We start from the raw sequence: 24,695 nt of genomic DNA on the forward strand, positions 1-24,695 counted from the left end.
GAAGCCAAGGTTAGAGGAAGAGACAAGAAAACTACAGGAAACATGAATATATGCTGTTCTAGAACATTCGCTCCCAAATAAAACAAACAAAAAACTCCAACCAGTCAAGCAGTCAATTGAATGTAATAAGACTTTAGGGGAGCTGAGTGCATTCCAGGATCATGGAACCATAGTGTTTACTAATTAAATGAAACCTCTCCACAGTAAATGAGAAATCTCAGGGACACTTATGAGACTCGGGCAACTTGCCAAAATAAGAGCCAAGGTTAAGAGATGAACGTTCCAAGTTCATCCACTGATTTGGCTGGAAAAGCCTGTGAACTATGTGGGCAAGTTGGCACCACATTTCATTTCAGAATGCACTGTGGGGGCAGGGAGCAGCACCAGCAGGGTGGACCTGAACCAACACTATTGGTTTTAGTCTAAAAAATGTATTTGTCAAGGCTATACCATTTAAAATATCAATAGGCAGAAAGAACCATTGATATGCAGGGAAGTAAAGCAGATCAATGATGTCATTTAGGTAAGTTGTTATGAGAAACAGCATGGCATAATGGATAGAGAGCCAGCCTTGGAGTCAGGAAGACCTGGGTTCGAGTTCAGTCTCTGATTCATACTGGCTATGTAACTCTAGGCAAGTCACTTAACCTCCAAGTACCTCCTAGGCAATTATCTAAGATTCTAAGATGCAGAGCATTGGTAGAAGGAGGTTCCTCACCAGGGAATTCTGTACAGTGATGAAATCATAGGTCTGGCCCAATTCACCCCCCCAACAATTGTGAGTTCAGCAGTAGCGAACCACCTCCTTGCTCCTCAGAGCCATACCCCAGCCAAAGGTACTTGAAGGAATAAAGCTCTGCACATCTGGGTGGTGTATATTTTGAAATTATGTCAGTAAGAAAGTCTATGTTTGAATTGATGCCTTCGGCCTGTTATGTCTGCTTTAAGAAAAACACTTTGTCAAACCCTATACCATGAGAACAATTGTCAAAAATGAATATTTGGTCCACTGAGTGAACAACCGTGGCTGTGTTCTGAAACCTTTCACTCTCAGGTTTAAAAGTGGAGGAACAACCCAAGAGCCCAGCAAGGCATAAATGATGAGATATTAAAGTGCATATGTACAGTTTTACTCCCCCTCCCCTCCCCCTATACCAACCTTTTGCCCCTGCCTCAATCTAGGCTAGGAGCAGAAAAGAAAAAAAAGCTTAGTACAGAAAGCTTGCTTTTGCCTGCAAAGCCAACTCTCTGAAATCAAACAGCAACTGTGAATGCTCTAAAGGAAACCAATCCCAGAGAATGCTGCCTGCCTTTCCCACTCAGCCAACCTACACAGTGTACATGCCCTGTGGTCCAAGCTGGATGGTGTCCTAGGGAAAAGGGATTGTGGGAAACACAGCAAGAGGCCCAGTCTGTATTCCACGGCCCGAGGCAATGCTTTCTTCTGTGTGGGTCTGGTGTCCTAAGGGGAGAGGACCTTGGACGAATGGTCAGCTACCCCAAAGCTGGCATCTATGGCTTACAACACCCTTTTAGTTGGTGACAGCCACTCCTCACTCATTGTCCATCTTCTTTTCATTTGGTCTCATTTCTTTCTAGCTATTTTTTGAATCCAAACTTGACACTATGTACAATGTTTTGTGCTTTTGAACTTGGACGGAAATTGGGCAGCGCTGGGAGGGGTTCCCTTGGGTTGCATATCTGTGGTCTTTTGAACATCTGATTTCTCCTTTTGAAATTCATAATAAAATAGTTTTTGCAATTTTCATGACATCACAATTATTTTTTTCCGGTGGCCTGGGTGGGTGGCGAAATCATCTCTTCCTCATGGATCCAGGTTAAAAGCTCTTAGTAGGACATCCAAGTCCCCAAGGTTAGCTGCCTGAAATAGCTCTGGCTGGTCCATCATGGAGAGAGCAATCCTGAGGGCAGCCCAGATGTTTCCAGAAATGGCCGGATGGGGAACTTGTTGTTGGTTCCTACTCTTTCTTTGCAAACTCAGGGCAGTGAGGAAATTGCTGACTGCCTCCCTAAAGGAGAAGAAAAAACAGACACTGAAAAAGGTAACGTTTTCCCAATAGATTCATTTTATGTTTTGCAGTCAAAGTTCTTGTTATTGAAGCACGAACCACCTCCCTATAGAGCAATAATTTTCTGCAGCTAACATATTGTGTTTTTCCCAAATGTGAGTGTATTTATTGTGCAATCAGAAATGCACCTTTGAAAGACTCTTTCCTTGCTACTTGGAGTGTGGTATGTGACAAAGGGAGAGGAGTAGAAAAGATTTGGCTCAATCATTATGGATGGGACAAATTGCTCTTCCCTCTTCATCCACGGCCACTGTCAGTGGACTCCAATGAATCCTCTCTTAATTAGCTTACGGTGAGGCAGCGGGTGGCACAGGGGACAGAGTATTGAGCCTAGAGTCAGGAAGGCTTGAATTCAAATCCTACCGCAGACATTTAAAAACTGTGCTACCTTGGACAAGTCACTTAACTTCCACCTTCCTCAGTTTTCTTTTCTGCAGAATGGGAAAATAATAGCACCTACCTCACAAGGTTGTTGTGATGATCAAATGAGATATTTTTAAATAGCACGTAGTGCCTAGCACATAGCAGGCACTAGAGAAATGCATATTATTTCTCTTTCCCTTCTTCTCCCTGCTTATGGAGAAAGCAGTGTGGAATAGTGCATAGAGTACTAGGACTGGTATCAGGAAGACCTGAATTTAACCTCACTTCAGGGATTTACTAGCTGAGTGGCCTTGAACAATTAACTTAATTTCCCTCTGCCTCATTTTCTTCATTTGTAGAATATGGAGGTTGGATTAGAAGACCCTTATGGTCCCCCTCCCTTCCTCAAAGCTATGATCCCACTAAGCTAGAGGGCAGAAAGTATGGCAGTTTTTCACTATTGTCTCTCTGGCACCTAGCCTTACACTAATTAGGTCTACAATAAATGTTTATAAAATTGAATTTTAATATTTAATGCCACTAATATTCCCAGAGATGAATATGAATATAAGGTTGGCCTTCTGAGCTTACAGCACATTGCATCAGGAATTTATATGTTTTCTAAGGTCTAACTCCAAACCCCACAATCCCCAGATCATCGAGTCCAACTGCTTCATTTTATAGAAGAGACCTAGAGAGGATAGGTGACTTGGCCAAAGGAATCCAAACTAGAAGCAATTCCTTTATTTTTAGATCAGGCCAAGAGAACGGGAGGAACATGTCTGAGGAAATACAGGGGAATTAGCAGTGAGTTGGGACCAGTAGGATGAGGGTCCTTTCCTTCACAAAATGATTTTTCTCTTTCTTAGTACTGTGAGTCAAGGATTCTAGGATTTCACTCAGATTCACAGAAATTGAAGAACTTTGGTGGGGAGGGAGGGACATAGAGACCAACCAATCCACGCTGCAGCACTGGCATTTCAAGCCCTTCACAACCTGGCTCCAACATCCCTTTCCAGCCTCATTACGTGATGCTTCATACTCTAGGATCCAGTCAAACTGGCCTAGCTGTTCCTTAAACACAATCTCCCACCTCAACACCTCACTGATCATCCTCCATGATTGGTATGCTCTTCCTCCTCACCTCTGACTCTTAGACTCTCTAATTTTCTTCAAAACTTCGAAACCACCTTCTACATGAAGTCTTCCCTGGTTCCCCAAGCCCCCTGCTGCCAGTGTCCCCTCCTCCTAACTAATGAGTATATGTTTTGTATCTACCTGTACAGAGACGGGTTGACTCACCTGGTAGGATCCTCAACAACAGGCATCTTTCACTTTTTGTCTCTTTATCCCTTATCCCCATCATTTTACCTGCTTCTCATCTCTGTCCAAAGGCAGCCCACCCTGGGGCTTATACTTTGGCTTTTACCCATCCAAGATAAAGAAGGAAAGGGTTGGCTCTGAGCACAATAAATGCATGTTGATTGATTGCTGTGATGAGGGAAAGTTCAAAGCTTTAGAGGTATAGCCAAAGATCTTGGGGTTGAGTAGAGTTTCACTCTTGTTTTTAGCCTCTTCAAGGTGGGAAAAGTGGTCCAGTGTCTCATCAAGCCCTGTATCACTTCAAGAGCTATATGCTAGTATCACAGAGTATGGGTTGGTATACCTGGAAAGGCTAATATTAATGCTTGAATCAAGGGAGTGTTGGAACAGCTTGCCACAGCTATGCATGTCTAAGGTCTTAGGCCAATCCACTCCCTGTCTGTCATTGTAGATGACAGTTACAGTAGAAGTAGGGTGTGGGTTACCTTTGGACAGGAATAAGAAGCAACAAGATTTGTAGAGCCATATATTTTATGGACACACACAACAATTACCATCAAAAAATAGTTGTCAAGATGCTTATCAATGCTTTGGAAAATCCAGTTTCAGTTCAATTCATGTTTGTTAAGTGGTGATTTCTTTTGCTTCCTATATGTCCCCAGCATGGAGTATTTCTTTCTTTCAACAATGATCCACACTTTGGGGGCTCTTGTATTTTAAAGAGCAGAGACAATTTCACATAGTGTAGGACTGTGACTCTAAAGTCAGAGGATCTGAGTTCAAATTCCACCTCCAGCTCTTAATGCCTCTATAACTTTGGTCAAGTAACAACCTCCTTGAACTTTCATTTCCTCATGTGTAAAATGAGTGGGTTGGACTAGATGGTGTCTGAGGTTCCTTCTAATTATAGCTCTATGATATTATGTGCTGTACACATTCTTTGGGGACATCTGCTTGACCAAAATTGTGAAAAACTTTATTTCCTAAATATATTTCCTTCATTCCCCTCACCCTACTTTTTCTCCAGGACAGCTAGGTGGCACAATGGGTAGAGTACGGGATATGGAGGCAAGAAGACTCATCTTCCTGAGTTCAAATCTGGTCTCAGACACTAACTAGCCGTATGACCCTGGGCAAGCCACTTAACTGTGTTTGCCTCAGTTTCTTCATCTGGAAAAGGAAACGGCAAACCACTCTATCTTTGCCGAGGAAACTCCAAATTCATTCATGAAGAATTGGATGTGACTGGAAAATGACTGAAAACTCCTCTATGACACTAAAAATTTATGGAATAATGTCTCCAGGGAAATAGGGAGAGGTCCATCATTATGATATCAGAAAATAATCTGGACAAAAAGCACAAACAGCTTTTAGAAATAACAATTTTATAAGAGCAAGCAATGACACTATGACTTACTAGTTTTATTCATTTATTATTCTGTCCAGCAGCCCATGGTATCAACCTTTAGCCCTTAATATTATCTATTATCCATCCATCTATATATCTATCTCTATTTATCACTTGCTATGAAATATATAGTCTTAGCGAATTGGGGAATTAAGTGGTAAAGTGACTTGGTCAAGGTCACACAGTCAGTTGGTAGAAGTTGAACTCATATCAATGATATGAGACTAGCTCTCTATTCACTACATCATTCTCTGTCTCTGTCTCTGTGTCTCTCTGTCTCTGTCTGTCTGTCTGTCTGTCTCTCGTATAACTATACATACACATGTATGTTTTTGGTTCAGATTTGTGACTTCATTGGTCAAGAACTTGGTGTGAAAACTCAATAGATGCTGATAGAAAACTCTCATTCATCTGTAACTTATAATCATAGAAGGTTGCTTAAGAGGAAACAGACAAGTGGCTTCTTTGTTGGGGCAATTGTTTTGCATCAGTTAAACCTCTTTAAGAAATCATGATCATTAAAGACAATGTCCAAGCTTAGGTCTATTATTCATTTTTCAAAGTCAACACCTTGTTTGAATGGGTTGGGATAGAGCTGATATAGTCACATGCTTTGTATTCTTCTTATCTTCATCCATCTAGTTGGTTGCAGATCTTGATCTTTGCTCTAACAAATCAATAGTCTGCCTGAATGCAAATAAATGAGTCTGAAACAATGCCCACATTTTAATAGACTGTTCAGTCCTATTCATGTGCAGTGCCTCTCTATTCTCTTTTTAAAGAAAGTATGCATGATATACAGGGATTGTGCTTCTGAATAGCCTACAAGCCTCTAGTCCCTTCCATACTGTAATCCTGAACTATATTTTCCATCAGAGGTTGCAGGGTGGGGGGTGGGCAGAGGATCAGTCACAAAATCTACAAAATTAGAAGTTTTTAGTTTTAAAGAAGATACTGTATAGTCTCATACTATATAGATAATTATTTTGGGTATCCTCTAGGCCATTACACTGGGAGTTGGTTTGCCCCAGTTGGTAGGTAGGATGAGCATCAGATTCAGCTTTTAACACTAAGTTTGTTTTCATGAGTTACCTGTAAGCTCCCAGGTTGATGCAGCTAATTCCCAAATTGTATCTGGACCGGATAAAACCAGGCTGGATTTCCAGAGCTCGGGTATAGGCTTCAACGGCTTCCTCACTGCGGTCTCCATTGGCCAATGTGGCACCAAGGCGATTCCATAATGAATAATCCTACCAATGAAGTGAGATGCTTCTAATTTTGGTATAAGTCAGAATGATGGAGGAAACCATTCCTTTTTTACCTCTTAGAATAATGAAGATTCATAAAAGTTTATCTAGAACTAGTTGTCATGGACAATAATGATGTGACACAATGGGATCGAGGAAGACTTTGTGAACCTGCTTCCATTCATCAGCCGGTGTTCATAATTTGACATGCACAAATCTGCTTTTCACTGGGAACTTCTTTCAATTAACATTTCTATTTTAGGCATTAAAAATACTCCTTTTCTCCCTCTTTTTTTAGGAATTAAAATATTAACAGCCAAATATCGACCATATTAAACTGTTAAGTATGTGTGTATGTAATGCAATTTCATCAATCAAATTCTTCTTAAGTTCTAGGAACTAGAGCTACGAGTCCATCAACTAACATTTATTAAGCACCTACTATGTGCCAGGAATTGGTATTACAAATATACCAACTAGCATTTATTAAATGCATATTATATGCCAGGAACTCAGATATAAATCAAATAACTAGTATTTATTTAGTACCTACTACGTGCCAGTCACTATACTAGGTACTGGGGACACAAATGTGAAATAGTCCCTGCCTTGGGGGTACGGTGGGCAGAAGGGAAAGCTGGAGATCCAATGAAGAAAAGGAAACAATTATTGTACTTGCCTCAGGCCGAACTGTTAAGGCAGCATTAAATGCATCTATTGCTCGACTGAATTCTCCACTCAGGTGGAATAGCACCCCCAGGCCGGTCTGCAGGTCAGGATCAATCAACTCTCCATTCTGGTGGGCAGCCTCCAGGTACAGTTCTTTAACTCCTTCCAGGACTGAACTGAAGGGGAATCAAACACAAATCACAGGTGCCTTCAGAATGTTCCTCTTTATTCCACATTGTCCCCAGCCAATGAGATAATGTTTGTAAAGTGGTTGGCAGACTTTAGATGCGTATATAAATGTCAGGCATTATTATTATCAGTCACAATGAAAAGTCCTCTGCCTACATCAGACCCACAAAACTGCACAGTTTCATTAGGAAGGTGGTGATAAGCCTTGGAATTTAAGAATTAAGAATTTCCATCTGCTTTTGGACAGCTCTACTCATTAGGAAGCTTTTCTTGTCATCAAGCCTAAATTTAGCTCTTTGTACCTCCCACCCATTGCTCCTGGTTCTGCCCTCTAGGACCAAGCAGATGTGTAATCACCCACAAAACAATCCTTCAGATACTTGAAGACAGTTATCAATGTCAGACTAAATTCAGACTAAGTCTAAATATACCCATTTCATTCAACTGATCCTCATATGTCATGGGCTCAGGGGACTTTACTATCTTGGTTGCCTTCCATTAAACTATTTCTAGTTTATCAATGTCCTTCTTTAAATCTGATGTCCAGAATGGCAATGAGATACTCCAGTTGCAGTCTGACCTTGCTTGGGTCAACTAAGACTATTGCTTCCTTATTCTCATTTTCTCCTGATATCACAAAAGTACAGCAGAGCACTCCACTGTCCATAACAACACTTCACTATTGATAATCAGCCCATCTTCCTTCTGATTCATAAAATAAAACAAGAAAGACATTAAAAAAATCAGAAACTTGGGGATTTATCTCAGTGTTACTTGGAAACAGTAGGAACATTGGCTTCTTCATTAAATGTCTAAAGCCCCTTAACAAGTGGAATTCAGAAAGTAGCTTGTACTGCTGAGTTTTCTTTAAAAGATTCTAGATTGTTCTTAAAGAGACTATACTTATTCGATCTCAGAATTTGACCTTCTGGAGATAAGATCAAAAAAGCAGTAGTTTTCCCTCCAAGAAAATCAGTGGATGGTGTGCAGAATTTAGTCAGTTAAGTTGGAATTCAATTTGTGTCTTGAGAAAATGGGGTCTAGGGCTTTCATTCACATGTGTGCATCAATTTATTCAAACCACAAACCCACTTAGACTGCTGGGTAATACTTCAGTATCTGCCCAGGCTAGATTACAGTGGGAGACAAGGTCACTCTGGAGGAGAAAATGAAAATGTATGGGGAGAATTTTCATCTGTACACAAGATGGCTCTCAAGGAAAATTTTTTTTTAGATTTTGGGCTCCAAGCAATCTTTCTTCTTTTTTTAAAGTATGAGGTGATACCATCACTCTTGATACCCTTGAATATTACAAAACACGTGCTCATTTTCATTCAGACATTTTGCTTCACTTAGATATTGCTCCAAAGGTGAGATCTTTACAAGGACTCTATTTAAAATCACCAAGAGGAATGTGGAGGATTTCAGCACGAAGTTTCCCCATCCTCCCAGTAGCGTATCATTTTGGGTTTTGTGAATGATTGTGAAATATCTCTAAGGAAGCTGAGGTTCCTCAGGGAGGTCCTTTCTGGTTTTGCTGTAATTTGACTCATAGTCCATATAAAAGCTGAGGTGTTGATATTAATTATATTTTGCTTTAGACAAACTGAGGCTTTGGTTTAAGATATGGTGAGCATACAAATGTCTCTTGAGATCGTTCAGTGTGAATCATGTTTTGAAAGCTTTGATTCAATGCAATTTCATCCAGTTAGTACTTATTAAGTGTCTGCTGTGCATTAGGCATTGTGACAGAGGCTAGGGATACAGTGACAATAATGAAAGTTCCTGCCCTTGAGGAGCTTATATTCTAATGGGGGAACAATATGTGCATAGCTAAGCATAGCCCCGGATTTGGAGAGAGAAGAACCAGATTCCAGTAGCCCCTGCTACTTACTATTTATGTGACCTTGGGTAAGTCATTTACCTGTCTGCTCTTCAGGTTCCTTTTATGTAAAACAGGAGGATTGGACTAGAGATAGCCTCTAAGGCCCCTTCCAGCTCTGCAGCTATGATTTATCATAGTCTATAATCTGGAAGTAAATGCAATATGATTTGAGGAGAGACAGACCACTAACAACCATGGGAGTCAGGAAAGGCTTTCCATTGGAAGTGGCACCTGAGTAGAACTTGGAAATTAAAGCTCCTAAGAAATGGAGGCAGAGGTACATGCCAGGGATGGGACACAGTCTATGCAAAGACATAGTGGCAGGAGATGAACTGTAGACCAGACAAGTTTGGCTGAAACATAAGGGCACGAAGGGGAAATAATATGAAATGTCTGGCAAGGGAGTCTGGAGCCAGAGTGTTTAGAGCTTCAGATGGCAAGCTGAGGAGTTTGTATTTCATCATGGCAGTAATAGGCAGCCACTGAAGATTCCTGAGTTGGGCTCATGTTTAGAAATGTTGAGTTCCAATCCAATGATATCTTTTCATTTGCTTATTTGACTCAGAAGATGCTTTTCTGGAAGGACACTTTACTAAAAACCATTCTGGAGCAGTAAGTTGGGAAACCTTCACTCAGCTCCCATGCCACCTTCTACACAAAACCTTTCTGGATCTTCCCTTTCTCCTAGCTCCAACTGCCTCTCTTCTGTCACCCTGTAAAGACTTTTTATCTGCTTGTATATGGAGAGATCGTCTTACTGACAGAGTGTAAGGCCCTGGAGGTCAGGGACTGTTTCAGTTGGCCTTTGTATCCCCAGCTCTTAGCACAGGGCCTGTCACAGAGCAGGCAATTAATAAATGTCTATCGATTGACTGATTGAACTCTAAGGTGAATATAGGCACTTAGTCATTAGGTAAAATGTTGAATAGGATACCTATCAACTGGTGACTTAGACATCCTTCGGGTTGGGCCTGGAGATGCCTTTTTGTTCTTCACTAAGTATTTATATTTGGGATTTTGCTTAATCCAATTCTTCAGAGCGCTGCAAGCATCTTGTTGATGGCCAGTATTGGTGTAACTCACAGCCAAGGCCATCAGAGCCTTCAGGTTGTTGGGTTGTAATTCTAAGCACCTGAGAGAAGGCAAAAAAAGCTATTTTAGAATTCATTTTTTACAAGACAGAGTCTAGCAATTCTTCCAATAATATTCTGATAATCAATCTGAATTACACTACTAAGTTTGACAAGCCTCTGGAGGAATTGTGAGCAGGAGGTGGTATAGGGGAAAGAGCCCTGGCTCTTGAGCCAGAGGATCTGATGCTTACTGTGTGACCTTGGACAAGTCACATAATACCTACTTCCCTTCCAATTCCCTTCCTCCCTCCCTCCCCATCCTGAGACTCTGTTTCCTCATTGGCAGAATGGGGAGAGAAGAGCGGACTGGACAGCCTCTGAGGTTCCTTCTAGCTCTAGAGATGAGGGAGCAGAATGGCCGGAGCATTGCACTTGGAGTTTGAAACCTGCCTCAACTACTTGCTCCCTGTATCACCCTGGGCAATTCACTTATTTCCTTCATCTTCAGTTTCCTCATTTATAAAAGGGGAATAGTAGTCGCACTTCCCCCACATGATCAAATGTGATAACACATGTAAAGTTCTTTACAAACCTTAAAGTGACATAGAAATGCTAGCTATGATTATGATAATTATGATTATATCAGCCTGCAAACCAGATATGCTATTTACTCATATGGAAATTAGGACTTCAGTTTTTTTTAAGTATACTTAACCACAACCTTCTTAATTCCAAGGTGGTTTTCCTCACACTAATCTCTCTCTCTCTCTCTCTGTCTCTCTCCAGCAATCAGGGTTAAGTGACTTGCCCAGGGTCACACAGTTAACCTCATGCTAATCTTAAAAGAGTTTTAAAAATTGGGAGTGAGTTGGGCTGGAGCATGTCCCATCTCCCACTGTCATACTTTATTTTCTCTAGGAGGAAAAGAATGTGGCCATTTAAATTGGTGCCCTGTCACATAAAATCTAAACATACATTTGACTAAATAGAGATACAAGCTTGTGTCTATTCCTGGACAGTTTCTGCCAGGGAGGCTGGGAAATTCCCATTATGCTAGATGCCTAAGTTAAAGTTGGTAGGAATGTCAAGTCACTGATGTTCCTACTGTCTCTCTCTTTTTTTGACCAGACTTATAATTTTATTAGTTTATGGAGTTCCTGGCAAGGAAGCTCCTCTCCCAGTGCAGATCAGCACCTGATTGGCAACTTTCACAGCCTCAGAGAGTCACCTGGGAGTAAGGAGAGGTTAAGTGTTTTCCCAGGACTCTACAGACAGCAGGTGTCAGAAGAGGGACTTGAATCCTGGTCTTCCTGACTCCAAGGCCAGGTCTCTGTCCAGTCTGCTATTTAGTCTATCTTCATTATACCCATCAGTACATGAAGGACTATGTCTGATCACCCTTAGCACAATTCCGACCACCCAGAAACTTGAAAGTATCTAAATAATCATCATGGGACAGTTACTTCAGTCTTGGTGCTATGACCAAACAATCTGTGGCTACATATTAGCACCATGATGCAAAAGCAAGAATTTTTGTTTCTGGACGAGTTCTTTGTTTCTGGATATTATCAGTGTCAACAGCAACAAACATTTCTTGATTCCCAGGGTGGAGGATGGTCGTGTGCGAGGCAGAGGGCAGGCAGATCATATTAAGCTAAATCATTAGCGGATTTGGGGATATATTGCTTTGGCTGTGTAGATAACTAACCTAATCGAATGCGTAGATAACCTAATTAGGGGATTCAGTCTGGGGGTTTATAATGAAAGATAAATGCATTAGGAAGTAGGTTGTAAGTAGCATAAGGCAAATTTGCTGTCTTACCATAAATACTGTATTTATAGATGAGATAATTATACTTCTAAGTTCCTAAAAATCAGATCAGAAAGGACCAAAAGGAGCTAGCATTCAGAGGGAATGAATATAGTTAAGTGCAAACACATATGTCCATACATACTACTATTTCCACCACCCCTTACAATGTATCTATTATGTCTCTATGAGAGACAGAATAGAATGATAAATGAATGGAATGTTGGCCTCAGAATCAGAGACCCGGGTTCATATGCTATCTCTGACACATATTGGCTGTTTGACCTTGGGGGAAATCACTTAACTTATCTGGGCCTCAGTAAAATGAAAGGATTATACCAGGCAACCTGTAAAGGGACTTAACAGCTTTAAATCTATGATCCTAGGTTCTGAAATTATAGACAAATTTCTGACCTGCACTGATCCAGAGAATCTCAATACCAGCTGTTCTCTCTACCTATGAAATCACAGGCCTGGACACACACGATTACACAGCATCATAGGTCTCGAGCTAGAAGGTACCTCAGAGGCTATCTGGTCTAAGGCCCTCTTTCTACAAAGGAGGAAATGGAGGCCCAAGGAGGTTAAGTGACTTATCCAAGGCCCCACAGGCAGCGATCATCAGCGGGGAAATTTGAATCCAGGTTCCTGGATGCCAGAACCAGTTTTCTTCTTTAAAAACTCTAGAAGATGGGAGCCGTGAGACAAGGCTGTATTTTCTCTATGAGGCCTCTTAGGCTGTCATCACACTGACTCCGTTTTTGGGGAAAGGTCTTTGGATCATTCTGTAGGGTATAGAAATATTTCTGTTTCCTACAGAGGTAGGAAATGAAACATTATTTTTGATCTAGCCTTTGGGTGTCAGGTGTAAGTGGCATTTCTACTCTCTACTAAAATATATAATTAAGGAACACTTGAAACAAATCTGAGAGAAACAGGAGGAATGCATTAGCAAGAGCCTGCAGCATCCCTGGGTTTACACTTAGCTTCATCTACCTCTGGAGGGCGACGATAGCAGCTTGCTCATTTTCGTTCTCTGCCTGGGTTACACCCAGAAACTGCCAGGCCTGTGAAAATAAAAATTGATGTCAATGTGGAGTGGGGACCCAGAGGAAGACTGACCCTCCAGTGGTGTGAGTGCTAGTTCAACCTGGGGCACTGAGGGTTTTCCAGCAAGAAGGGAGAGAGATCACACCCATCTCTTGAATTCTTCTGTGGCTGAGATTCATGGAATGTTGGAGTTGACAGGGACCCAGAAAGTCAGCCAGTCTGGCCTCTAACCCATTGCAGGACTGCCTTCCATGACACAGGATCCTAGGGACCTCAGCAGTCAAGTAGTGCCACCTGCCCAGTTTGGAAAGAAAGAATGGAAACCTGGGACTATTAAGTGACTTGCCCAAAGACACACAGGCAGGAAGAATCTGAGGCAAGACTTGGAACCAGTACCTTTGACTTTAGAGCTAGGGTGGAGGAGGTTCTGCTTAGGCAGAAGCCTCTGAGTGCTTTTTCTACCGTACCAAGCTGTCTAAGCGCTACCACAGCCTCTACTCAAACGCTACTGGGTTTCTGCCTGGAAGGACTTACAGATGTCTTCTCTAGTTAGTGTTGCCTATGGCTAAACTCAAGGGAAAGAAGAGCCTTAAATGTTCACTGGAAGATGTAGATACATATTCCGTTATATGACAATATAACATTGTTATAATTACGTATATTTATATATGTATGATATATACGTACTCATATATTCCCTATAAACACACACATATTTTTCTTTTTAGTCTAGACTTAGGATTTCGTCAGGGTAGGTAGGTGGTGCAGTGGTTAGAGCACTGGACCTGGAGTCAGAAGACCTGAGTTCAAATCCGACATCAGACACTTACTTGCTGTGTGACCCTGGACAACTCACTTAACCCTGTGTGCCTCAGTTTCTGCATCTATAAACTGAGCTAGAGAAGGAAATGGTAAATCTCTCTAGTGTCTTTGACAAGAAAACCACAGATTGGGTCAGGAAGATTCAGACATGATTGAAATGACTGAATAAGTGATTTTATCAGGGCAGGGAGTTCCTATTGTGAAACTACCTCCATTAATTAATTTAACCTATACACACACATACATGTATGTATACATATGAATGTGTGTGTATGTATGAGTGTGTGTGTGTGTGTGTGTGTGTGTGTGTGTGTAGTCTGTGTTGCCTGGGCCACTGGGAGGTTGTGACTTTGCTGAGCTCACACAGCTAGTAAATGTCAAAGGTCGACTTCACCTTACTGCGTCTCATATATCCTGTTGACTATAGAATCATAGGGTTGGATGTAATCCCAGGGACAGGATTTAGAGTGAGAAGGAACCTTAGAGAAATTGTCAAATTCTGGTTAATGAAACTGAAGCCCAGTGAGAGGAAATGACTCAGTCATAGTCACTCCCTGAAAGTCGTCAACAAGTTAATGAGCATTTATTAAGCACTTATTGTGTGCCTGATACTGTGCTAAGTGCCAGTGATACAAATACAAGCAAAAAGACAGTCCCTGCCATAAGGAGCTTATAAAGAACAGAACTGGGATTCTAACCCATATTCTTTAATTCCAATATCTAGGATTCAAAAAATCTTTGAAGCTGAATCTCTTTCTTTGCACATGAGGAACCCAAGGCCTAGAAATTTAAAATGACTTGCCCAGGATCACATGATACATTAGGACCAGCCCGATGTCGTCTTCAGGCCTACTGACTCTCACATTCTGGTCACTATAACCTCCCAGAAATCCAAACTGTCTTTGAATCTCTGAAAACTTCAGTTAGGTGCCACCGTGTATAGGAGAAGTACCTGAAATTAGACATTTGGGAGACAAGGTCCCTAAAGGGCACAGATGCTTAGCTAAAGTCTGGTTAAAGTCAGAAAGGGCTCCATCAATAGGTAATAGCAAACCTTCCTGAGTGGCAGTAAGATTTTTTTTGCAGCAGTTTCTTTCCCTCAGTGCTGGCCCAAGAACATACTGATAAACATCTCTTCCAACAAAACCAAGGGGAAAACACTTAGATTTCCACTGAAGTGTAATTACAACTTTATCTTCCTTTCCCTCACAGGTTATTTATTGTATATGCCAGATGGGCTCCAGCATTGTGAATAAAAACTGCTGAGGAGTGGTTTTTTCCCCCTTCAGTCCCCCATCTAGCCTGTCTGTAATTCGCCCTTGTCCTTCTTTTATAAACAGCCTATATATCTGCTTCCATTCTGGCTTCATGGTACAAATGTATTTGGAGGGCCTCTTAAGTTAAGATGGATGTGCAATCCTCTTCCTTCTTTTAGGACATTGTCCAAGGCTTGGGATATGTCTATGTCACATGGCTCCCTTGAAAACTGGCTTTCTTGGAATCATCAGTTTAGAGCTAGCAGGGATGTTAGCCCCTCATTTTACAGATGACTAACCCAAAGTAAGTGGCAGAGCCAGAATCTGGACTTAGATCTTCTGACCTCAGACCCGGTTTTCTTTCCATTGTGCCCTATTCTATTCCTGATGGACAGAGGATTGGGCATGAAATCCCAAATCCCAAATGCTTCTCTTCTGGCCCTGTCACTTACCTTGAGAAGGTCCCTTCATCTCTTGGAACTTCAATTTCCTTATCTATAAAGTGCAGGGGTTAGACTAAGTAACTTCATTGGTTTCTGGGAGATCCAGTATGGTCTAATGAATACAGTGCTAGACTTGGGTCTGGAAGGGCTGGGCTGGAATTCTACATCAGATACTCACTATATCACTACATGACTTTGGGTATGTCACTTAACCCTTGTTTACCTCAGGATGAGGATAACAATTGCAACTACCTCACAGGATTCTTGTGAGGATCGAATGAGACAATGCATGTAAAGGGTTTTATGAACCTTAAAGAGAGGTAGAGAAATGCCAGCTGCTATTATTCTGGTTCTCATGTCTTCACGGACTAGCAGCTTTGCATTATCTATAAGGATTTCGACACAGACAGTGACCTTCTCTGCTCAGATGTTCTAGTTTTCAATTTCATTATTTAGCTTTTTTGGGGGGTGTGCGAAATCAGAATAAAGGCAGAGTCACTGCCCATGGGGATAGTAAATGAGTGTTGGAAGCAGAAAAACAAGGGGTTCAAGACTTGTCTATGACTGATTCAGTGACCTTGCATAAATCACTTTCAGTCCTTAGTGATACAGGCAGTTTTCTAAGGGAACAAGATGAATGGCTAATCTGCATCTGTGGAAGGAGTTTCCACACCAGGAACTCCCCACATCAATAAAATCACAGGGCCACCCTAGCACCCTTCTCCCCTCAACTCCTTCACTACCAACTGGTCCTCAGAAAAAGGTGCCCCTCTGAGAGCTATAATTACCTTTGATCCCTGATGAAATCCTGCCCTTTCGTAAGAATGCAGCAAATAGAATGATTTAAAGCATTTTCCATCTCCATTTCAGACTTTCAATTCCACCTTCTACAGGGAAGAAGTTCTTGGTTCTGTCTGGCTACTCATGGAATGGCCAGGCCTGAGGGCTGTTCACTTGTGATCACTCATTCCTTTTAAGCAATTTCAACACAGATTAACTTAATAGCTCTTGTGCTGGAGCTGTCAGCCCCTTCCATGGCCCTCTAAATGTTTGTGGGGGTATTCTGTGCAATTGGGTATTTCTCTTATTTATCACAGTGCACTGAGAACCACCCTCGGCCTTGAAGGCACAAACAACCTCAACCCTGTGAAGCTGCAGATGCCAAAGCAGGGGACTCCCTCTCAGGAGTCAGACCAGGGTCCAGCCACAGTTCCGCTACTTACTACCTGTGTGACCTTGGGCAAGTCACGTCCTTTCATTAGGCCTCAGTTTCTTCATTTGTAAAATGAGGGAGTTTGTCTCAATGATGACAAAAGTCTCTTCCAACATTAGATCTATTATCCTCCAGATAAAAAGTTCCTCCTATAGCCTGGGAGCTGAGGCTAGTCTGCCACATTGGCAATTTGGATTTTCCCATCCCATTTCCTAATACGACTCTACCCTGACTTAAGAGAAATTTCTGCCTTTGTGTCTTAAAAAGCTCAATGCATCAAAGATCTTCAAGGGGGCAATCCATTCTCCTGAGAGCAGCACCTACCCTTCAACATTCTTACCCTCGGCTTCTTCTTCCCTCCCTCCTTCCCTTTCTTCCCTTCCCCTTCCTTTGTTTCTTCCCTCCCTCCTTCCTTCCCTCCTCTGGACCTGTAATTTCATTGGTGCAAGGGATTCTGGAGGCAGAATTTCTCTCTATCAGTGAAGACCAATACCTACTTTAAAACTGATAGTCTTAGAGAATGACCTGGGTCAGTGAAAGGTTAAGTGACTTGCCCAAGTTCACTATGGATCAGTACATGTCAGAGATGGGACTTGAACCTTGGCTCTCTGATTCCAGTGCTAGATCTCTAGCCACTCTACAATAGCTACATTGCCCACAGCTTTTCCCTGAATAGGAGAGGAGATACCTCAGCATCCCCAGGGTCCTGAAGGATCGCTGCCTCCATGAACAGTATAGTGACAGGCAAGTCCCCTTCCTTCAGCCTTTTCAATCCTTCTTCAAAAGCTCCAGGCCAGTCTTTGAAAGGATTTTCTGTGTGAAAGTAGTACCCCTGTGACACACAGAAGAAAGAAGTAAATGATTTACTCATTCATCTAGTCTGAGAAGAGACCTTAATTCTCTGCATGACTCTTTCAATGATGCTTAACTACGCCTGAAGAAGTCTATTTTTTTAAGAATTTATTTTATCCCTTTGATGATGTGTGGCCAAGAATTATGGAACATCTCACTCTCAGAAAACTCAAAACTACATCTAGCTAAAAGGGCAATGGAGAGAGGCACGGCAGGTGTATGTACCAGTAACGTTCTGCATGTAAAAATTGTCATGAAAGACTTCATCAGGTATATGTAAATTGGACCAGAAAAGGAGGTGGCCTAGACACATTGCAAGAGTGAGGGGTTAATAGATGGGCAGTCCAAGAATTGTGCTCCTTATCAAATAATCAGCTAAAATTTCATAAGTGCCTGCTCTGTGTCAGGAACTCTATTAGGCACTGGGGTCTGGGAAATAAGCAAAGCACCAGAGGAAGACTTCAGCACCTTGGCTAGATCAACTACTAAGATTCTTGAAAACATATTACAGTATTCGAAGGCATGTGATCTGCACTTTAGGATGGACTGCTCATGCCAAAGAGATCATGACTTCCCTGGAATATTAAAATATGTTTACACCTCTTCCAGAGGATGAGTAACATGGCGGGCATGTTAAGGAAACTTGGATCCAAAGTTTTTGGTTTTGTTTTTAAAGTGTTAACTATAGACCTGGGAATTCATGGGTAGTTTGGTTGGCTGTCTGTTCTATTCATTTGTTTCCTGGGAGTTCCTATGAAGAGATTTCTAAGGATTCCCCTGGGGGTTTGACCTTTTCTTTTAATTTTTTTAGGCATAGACAGAACACTTTGACAAGAGAAACTCTGTGACCTACACAAGGTCAAAATGAGGAATGCAGTCCTTATGTCACTTGCCTCCCATCCCCAACCACCTCTCTTTCTAAGTAACTGACAACCTTCTAGGAGCTACCAGTACAGTATCTTGCAGGCAGGACCTGCCTGCCTGATGGGGTTTGGGGGATGAGGACACAAAGACTGTGGAGTTATCTTTATTTTCTGATAACCAAACCTCAAAAGGAACTCAGGGTTTAGAGATCAGCCAGAAGACAGGCTGGCCATACTTTGGCTGCCTCAGTGCCTGTCAGTCAAATAGAAATGAAACAAAAGAGGTGAATTCTGATGTGGCAACCATCATGAATGGGAGTAACTTTTGTGGGCTGTTCCAAGAAAACCACAGTAACAACAACATTCCCTTTAGCTCTGCTTGCTCTGCTGGTTTCCTGTTTAATTCCAGACTTTTCTCCAAAATAGTGGTGATAACTTAGGACATTGACATGTGACCTCTTTTGGAAGACTTTTCTGATCCCCACCACACCCCTTCAATTTTCTCTGTGTTTGAGGACCCATATTCACATTGCATTTCCCAGTAGAATGTACCCTTCCTTAAAGCAAAGTCTGTGCTGGTTTTGTTGTGTACCCAGTACAAAGCCTAGCACAAAGATATATTTATGGAATTGCACTGAATTACATTGAATCAAATGGATGTGCGCTATGAAGGATGAGAAACAAGGATGGTATTGTCCAAATCATGCATCCATTAGTTACCTTCTCACTAGCAGAAATCGTCACTTGATTTTGGGCTTCTTGGTTCTCAGATATCCAGTTTCTTCGAGCCATTTCTTCCCATTCTGCTTGCATCTTATCCCAAAACTCTGTGTCTGACTAGGAAACAGAGAAGATAGAGATATTTTTAAGGAGTTGCTAGAATAGGTTGTTGATTTGCCAGCAAATGTTTTTCCTTTTACCCAGCCTTGTCAGGCACATCTCTCCTGAGATTGCATCTCTCTCCATCCTCCCCTTTCGTTGTGCCCTGATTGTGTCCAATTCTGTTAACATACTGCCCTTACTATTTGACCTGTGCCTTCCCCTAGAAATTGCTTCATTTTTTACTAAATTTTCTAGGTATGTGTTTTTTTTCCCTTAATAAAGGGCATGCACTCTTTTCATTTTGTTTTTGTATTCTCAGTGTCTAGCACAGTACCTGGCATGGAAGAGGTGTTTTATCAAAGTTTGTTGAGATAAAAATTAAAAACTTGTAGAACAAAGTTGAATGATAGCCCTGGTGGAGCTGGGACGGATGCTACACCGAGGCTACTTTCATTGTTCCCGAGATAGAGGAGCATCCTGGTGGGTCATTAACATTACTGCTGTTGCTACTATCATTGCTGTTATTGGTGTGATAGCAATAACAATATTTAGCATTTACATAGGGCCTTAAGCTTTTCAAAGTGCTTCATGCACATCATCTATTTTGATCATTACAACAATCCTGTAAAATTGGTGCTGGTATTATTTCAATTTTACAGATGAAGACATGGAACCTCAAAGAGGCTTAGCGTCTTGTCCTTCATCATACTGGTCTCAGAGGAAGGATTCAAATCCAAGTCCTGATTCTAAGTCCAACTGGATGGCTATACTGTTTGACTACTAAAGACCATTTTATTTAATAGGAAGGCATCCACTACCCAAAGGTCAAGGATTCCATAGAATCTTATTTCTGGGGAGCAGGAAAGGCAGCTGTTGAACACTTGCTATTCTAGAGGACCATGGAAACATAGAATTCTAGAGCTGGAAGGGAGGCTAGAGAAGTATAGTTCAACTCCTCTATTTTGAAGGTAAATGGCTGGCATGGAGTTTCATGGCCATGAAGTGGAAAGGAAGGCCTTGAATTCAGGTAGCCTTCCAATGGTAGAGGGAGGTCTCAGGTGTTGTGGAGTTTTGGAAAGGGACCCCACACCCAAAGCTGTCCCTAGTATATCTAATTGCTTTGATGCCATACCTTGGGAGTGGTCCCAAGTAACTTAGCAAAAGGAGGAAAATCAATATGAAATAATTGCTAGCACTAAAAAAAAGAAGAAGGGATTCCTGAATTGGTTGGGAGATTGGCCCAAAGTTCCTTACAACTCTATGATTTAAATATGTGAGGCTCCTCTATATGCTAGCTGCTTATAAACTGTCCCCCTTTGCCACCACCAAGGCAAAGTCAGTGGGATTGTACTTTGCTTCTCCTTCTGTCTTTCCTTCATCCCATTCTTAGGTACCACTTTGCCCTCAATGCTCATTTTAATCTGATTTAATTTCTATAAAACTGTCTAGGGGAACATATGTGCTTTGCTCTAGGCCACTTGTAAGCCCTGCCTTCAGTCCCCCATTAGCCATACAACATCCTACTTTGCAGTGAGACCCTCTACTCAGTGGCAGCCTGCAGGGCTAACAATTTTATTCTTGTAGAAAGAAGAATCAGAGCTATTGCTAGGATACTGGCCCTCAAGGCAAACAGCATGAAAAGCTCCTTAAAATCAACTTTTAAAAAACAGATTCAGTTAAGTGTGAGGAGGGAGAAGAGAGACTGCAGAAAGAGAGTTAAGGCACAAGGCCCTGTGGGGGAGGGAGAAAGGATTCCTGGATACCAAGGCCTTATAGCTGAGGAGGCCACAGCCGGGAGAGGTAGCAAGAAATTGTCCACCTGGGGCAGAATGACTGGGCTGGGGGAGGGTGGGGTGAAGCCAACCATCTGGTACCTTCCTATTTATTTCTATTTTAAACCAATTGTTACTGCAAATACCTTCTATATATAACCTCCCTGATATTCCAAGTTGCTAGTGCCCTCTCTTCCCTGAAGAACTTACCTTGTAGCCATTTTGCATGTTTTGTACATATTTATTTATGTACATATTTTCTCCCCCTCCCCCAAAAAAGCTCTTTGAGAGCAGGGAATGTTCATTTTTTTCTTTGTATTTCTAGTACCTAGCACAGTAGATAGCATATATATGTATCTATATCTACATCTTTACAAATGCTTGATTGACCTCAGTGCTAAATTATATTGTTTCTGCCTGCTTAATGACAAAAGCTATCCAGGCCCCCAAGATTTCAGCACTCTGGAACCAAACCTCCAATGCCTCGCCCTAGTTCTAGCCCTGGGCAGAATTTATCATAATAACAGATGTTTGAATCCCAAAAGACTCATGATGAAGTATGTTATCTGCCTCCAGAGAAAGAACTGACGTCTGAATACAGACTGAAGCATACTTTCTTCTTCTTCCTTCCTTCCTTCCTTCCTTCCTTCCTTCCTTCCTTCCTTCCTTCCTTCCTTCCTTCCTTCCTCCCTCCCTCCCTCCTTTCCTCCCTTCCTCTCTCTCTTTCTTTCTTTCTTTCTTTCTTTCTTTCTTTCTTTCTTTCTTTCTTTCTTTCTTTCTTTCTTTCTTTCCTTCCTTCCTTCCTTCCTTCCTTCCTTCCTTCCTTCCTTCTTTCCTTCCTTCCTTCCTTCTTTCTTTCTTTCTTTTCTTTCTTTCTTTTTCAAGTCTTCTTGTACAAAATGACTAATATGGAAATGTTTTACATGATTGCACATGTATAACTTATATCAGATTCCTTACCATCTCAGAGGAGAGGATTGGGATGGAGGAATAGAATTTAGAACTCAAATAAAAAAAACACAACAAATGTTAAGAAATTGTTTAAACATGTAATTGAGAAAAATAAAATATAAAAAACTAAAATAGGTCTGGGGTGTTCATAGAACCCCACAACAAGGTTCTCAACATAAAGTGTTGCCTCTGAGATCACTTTCCATTTACTCTGTAGGTATCTTGTGGGAACCTATGGATTTGTATGCTGTTGCCTCAATTCAAATGTAAGCTCCTTGAGGGTAAGGACCATTTTTACCTTTCTTTCTATCTCTAGTACTTAGGAGAGTTAGTGCTTGGTAAATACCTGTTGCATGATTGATTAAATCAAATTTAAAAGACATTGCAAAAAAGTCACTTGCCCCACAGTACAGAGCTTTGATGTTGTTTGGAGAACATTTAAAGTTGGTACCCTTTGACTTTGAAACTTAAACTATGAAATGAGGAAAAATCATAAGAATTAGGTAGAACTGAACATTTTTGGTACCACATTAAAACCCCCCACAAAGTCTTAGTAACCAGAAGGAACATCTTTTCTTGTCTGCTAAAATGAAAATGCGCCAGAAGTTCCAAAAGTCAATCAATGGATCTTGCAATATTTACTGACTTTGAAGAGGCAGCAGCTGGGTAATTTCAAGTAGCTCCCATTCTAAGGTAGTTGCCTTTCAGCTGTGAGATGCTTTGTTATTTACAACAAGTTGGACCCCTTCAGGATGGGAGCCCTCTGAAGGATTCGTACTCAACTGTGCATATAGGCTCAGGAGAGGACATGTTCATTTTTTCACCTGCTGACAACGAGAGCAATTGGCCCGCAAAAGGACCCTGTAAGGCAGACCTGGAGGCTTACCTGAGGCAGGCTGTCAAGCTGCTCCATGAATTGGCCCCATCAGTATTTACTTTTAGCCCTTAAAGTGAGCTACCTCTCACTAATTAAAGTTCGGTGCACAGCTTTCATTTAATTACAGCCGCTTACTCTTACTGCAATCAATTTCAATCCTGTTTTGGAATCTAGACTTCATTCATTGGGGCCCAATCAGCACACATTTCTATTTTTAATCAATTTCAGAGAAAGCTGAACATATTTGAATCTTTTTTAAAAAAAATTCCAGACATGACTGAAAGGAGTTATTTATTGATTCTTTTGACTGTTCTAGGAAACTTCATAGATGTCTTTGACATTTTCTCTATAGGTGACAAACAGTTAAATTTTTTAGAAACCTATTAAGACATAAACACTTTCATTAGTTAACTTTAAATTTGTTCCTCATGACTGCCTCACTCCACCCCTTTGTTTACCTAAATCATTCCCTTCCTTCCATCCTTAGTTCAAATCCCATCTCCTTCTTGAAAACTTCCTTTGTTCCAATATTTATTGGGCAATTATGTGCCAGGCACTGTGCTAAGTACTGGGGACATGAAGCAATGACAAAAAAGAATCTCTGACTTCAAAGAGCTTAAAGCTAATGTATCCATTTTGATGGGACATCTTTCTAGCTTTCGTTTGTACTTCTAGCACTTAGCACAGTACCTGACACATGGTAATCTCTCTCTCTCTCTCTCTCTCTCTCTCTCTCTCTCTCTCTCTCTCTCTCTCTCTCTCTCTCTCTCTCTCTTTCTCTCTCTCTAACTAGGAAGCAGTTTATCCATCCATAGAAATATTGATGTACCCTGGCATCTAGCACAGTGCTTTGCATTCAGTAGGTGCTTAATAAATGTGCATTGTTGGTGATGATGAACTTTGTTCAGCATCTGCGCATCCCAATTCCTCTTATAATAAAAAAAATAGGAGGGCCAAAGTGGACATGATCATGAGCTGTGGAATGTCTCACTACATTGGTTGAAAGCCAGTGTTAAACCAATGCCTATTCGTTGTGTCAGGGTTCTCCTTTTTGTTTCATGGCCTATGGTGACTGGATACCTCAGATCATTTTCCCAGACTCCCAGATTAAAAGGAGGTTGAATTTAAAGATGGGGGCACAAAAACTGTATTAATCTTTGGAATATTTGTCTTATTGTTCCTGGTTGATTTGTCCCCTACAGACTGCAGCCATCTATGTTCTGTTGGAAAGCTAACCTTGAGAGACAGTTTGCTATAGTGGAATGAGGGTTGGGATTGGATTGCTAAGTCATCTGGTTTATATCTTGCCTCTGATTTATTATCTGTGTGACCTTGGAAAATTCACTCAGTCTTTCTGAGTTCGGTTTCTTAACTTGCAAAATGGGGATAATAATATCAGCAGTATTTATCACAGGTTTATAGTTGTGAGGATCAGAGGAGGTCATGTGTATTTGCTTCACAAGCTTTTAAGAGCTATATAAGTTATCATTATTATAATTGTTAATTATTATCACTATAGCGCCTCAAAAGTCAGGTAATATGCAAGGCAAAGCCATTGAAGGCAAACTACTACAAGATCATAGATTGTAGGATCATAGGTATAGAGCTAGAAAGAACTTCAGGGGTCATCCAACTCAACACTGCATTTTACAGATGAAGAAACTGAGGCCCTGCGAGATTAAGTTAACTTACCTAAGGTCACCCAGGTAGTAAGTGC

The 24,695-nt window shown here is 41.3% G+C and overlaps 1 protein-coding gene across 1 annotated transcript in view; it reads right to left on the minus strand.

Moving 5' to 3' along the window:
* Positions 1 to 1,635: 1,635 nt before the first annotated feature.
* PEX5L (peroxisomal biogenesis factor 5 like) overlaps positions 1,636 to 24,695 on the minus strand; it is a 189,304-nt gene continuing 166,244 nt past the window's right edge. The window contains exons 8-14 of the mRNA XM_036755383.1: positions 19,277 to 19,393; positions 17,530 to 17,673; positions 13,054 to 13,124; positions 10,109 to 10,306; positions 7,111 to 7,276; positions 6,277 to 6,434; positions 1,636 to 2,030 (exon numbers count right to left, since the gene is read on the minus strand). Coding sequence (XP_036611278.1) covers positions 1,826 to 2,030; positions 6,277 to 6,434; positions 7,111 to 7,276; positions 10,109 to 10,306; positions 13,054 to 13,124; positions 17,530 to 17,673; positions 19,277 to 19,393 — 1,059 coding nt within the window. The 3' untranslated portion in view covers positions 1,636 to 1,825. The remainder of the gene's footprint in view (positions 2,031 to 6,276; positions 6,435 to 7,110; positions 7,277 to 10,108; positions 10,307 to 13,053; positions 13,125 to 17,529; positions 17,674 to 19,276; positions 19,394 to 24,695) is intronic.

This window comes from Trichosurus vulpecula, chromosome 4 (assembly GCF_011100635.1).
Source record: "Trichosurus vulpecula isolate mTriVul1 chromosome 4, mTriVul1.pri, whole genome shotgun sequence".
Classification (NCBI taxonomy): domain Eukaryota; kingdom Metazoa; phylum Chordata; class Mammalia; order Diprotodontia; family Phalangeridae; genus Trichosurus; species Trichosurus vulpecula.